The sequence below is a fragment of the Sus scrofa genome, unplaced genomic scaffold (assembly GCF_000003025.6).
Source record: "Sus scrofa isolate TJ Tabasco breed Duroc unplaced genomic scaffold, Sscrofa11.1 Contig74, whole genome shotgun sequence".
Classification (NCBI taxonomy): Eukaryota; Metazoa; Chordata; class Mammalia; order Artiodactyla; family Suidae; genus Sus; species Sus scrofa.
This window is the reverse complement of record NW_018085302.1, coordinates 463,428-465,599: the sequence shown is the minus strand read 5'-3', so window position 1 is coordinate 465,599 and position 2,172 is coordinate 463,428. Positions and strand designations below refer to the sequence as shown.

Here is a 2,172-nt window from a genome sequence, read left to right as displayed (position 1 = left end):
GAAATTCACAGGTTAGGGATTGAACCCAAGTCACAGCTGTAACCTGTGACCCAGCAGTAGCAATGCTTGATCTTTAACCCAGTGTGCTGAGCTAGGAATTGAATCTCCTGATTGATCTGAACTGCTGACACATGATCAGAACTTAACCTAGTTTGCCAGAGTGGGAACTCCAGCAAGAGTTTTGTTTTGTTTGTTTTATTTTGTTTTGTTTTAAGCAAGTATACAGAAGTTGTACATGTACTGAATATGACTATTTAAAATTGTATGTTGAACATAATTTTGAAGAATAAAAAATAATTAACACACTAATTATCTAAAGTAAATGATTCAGTAGTGTAGTTTTTCCCACTGGCAATTAAATATTTTCATATTACCCCATAAAGTGTATCAGAAACTATTAAACTGGAGAGCAGCTTCCACACAGTGTTCATTTATGTAACTCATAATGTAAAGAGTAATGATAAACAGAGCAGGAGAACTAGAGCACTTGAATTCTCCCCGGGTTTACTGTCTGGAGAAGCAGTCTTATTCTTACACATGGAGAATGGGAATCCACTAAGCATTTACTCATCACCTAATAGGTTGCAGACACTGCAGACACCCAGAATTACTCTATGTGAGAAAACACACTTGAGTAAGTTATATGTTCTTGGGGGGTACCAGGGAGAGTGTGTCACTGATGACTTATATATATTTCTAGTAATACTCTGCTTATGATAGATGTTTACTGATGGTGTATTTCTTTGCACATTTAGAGCTGAGAGATCAAATGTCAATTAACATTGAAGAGGGAATAATTCTTAAATCCTGGGGCAACTCTCAGCCTATAAGACACATTTGAGAATTACAATGTGTAAGTTCACACACACACACACAGAGGCTCAGGAGTATGGGGCACTGAGATGACTTGGAAAAGTCATTTGGATTTAGAATCAGGAGGGGAAACCTGATCTCTTGTAGACAGCACAGTGTTTTCTCAGTAAATTGCACATCCAATGTTCCCCTATAGAAATTTCTGCAGTGACCGGTAGTATATTTCTGAAGAGATGTAAATCATCATGAAGAAAGTAAGAAAAATAGGGGAAAAAAAAGTGCTGGGGAAAAAGGCCAAAGACATTTGGCACAGTGGTTACTGTAGTTAATTTCTCAGAAATGCATGCTACATCTTTTCATAATTAAGAAATGTCATTTTCTTTTATTCTGTTATAGGTAATTCAGGCCTCTCAGGAAGGTGTTACTTCCTAAATGGATTTCCTCACACTTCCCAACAATGTGACTGAATTTGTTCTCTTGGGACTCACACAGAATCCACACTTGCGGAAAATACTCTTCATGGTCTTTTTGTCCATTTTCCTATTTACCTTGCTGGCCAATCTGTTCATTGTCATTACCATCTCCCTCAGCCCCACACTTTCGGCCCCCATGTACTTCTTTCTCACTTACTTGGCCTTCATTGATGCCTCCTTCTCCTCTGTCACCACCCCCAAAATGATTTTTGACCTGCTCTATCAGAGGACAACCATCTCCTGGGGTGGCTGCCTGACTCAGCTCTTTTTGGAACACTTCCTGGGAGGATCAGAGATGATTGTCCTCATTGCCATGGCTTATGACCGCTATGTGGCCATCTGCAAGCCTCTGCACTACACGACCATCATGAGACATGGGTTCTGCCAGCTCCTGGTTGTGGTGGCCTGGGTTGGGGGGATCCTGCATGCCACTGTGCAGATTATTTTCACATGTGAGTTGACCTTCTGTGGTCCCAATGTCATTGACCACTTCATGTGTGAGTTCTTCTCACTGTTGGAACTTGCCTGCAGCAATACCTACAGGCTTGGAATTGTGGTGGCAACTAACACTGGGGGCATGTGCTTGCTCATTTTTTCCATACTGATTGTCTCCTACATTGTCATCCTGAGCTCCCTGAAATCCCATGGCTCTGAAGGAAGATACAAAGCCCTCTCTACCTGTGGCTCCCACTTTACAGTAGTGCTACTCTTCTTTGTCCCTTCTTTCTTCATCTACATACGTCCTGTGGCCACTTACCATGCAGACAAGTTGGTGTGTTTGTTTTATGCAACCTTCACTCCCATGTTAAATCCAATCATTTATACAGTGAGAAACCAAGAGGTGAAAATTGCCATGAAGAGATTATTGAAGAGAAGAGTAACTTAA

At 40.9% G+C, this 2,172-nt stretch overlaps 1 protein-coding gene across 1 annotated transcript; it reads left to right on the top strand.

The window, feature by feature from the left end:
- The first annotated feature begins 1,245 nt into the window (after nt 1-1,245).
- LOC100517394 (olfactory receptor 140-like) lies at nt 1,246-2,172 on the top strand. The gene has a single exon (XM_003124179.1). It carries the CDS (start codon nt 1,246-1,248, stop codon nt 2,170-2,172), a length of 927 nt encoding a protein of 308 aa, XP_003124227.1.

Coding starts and splice junctions, on each gene's coding strand:
- LOC100517394 (XM_003124179.1), top strand. CDS start 1,246: ATGGATTTCCTCACACTTCCCAACAATGTGACTGAATTTGTTCTCTTG.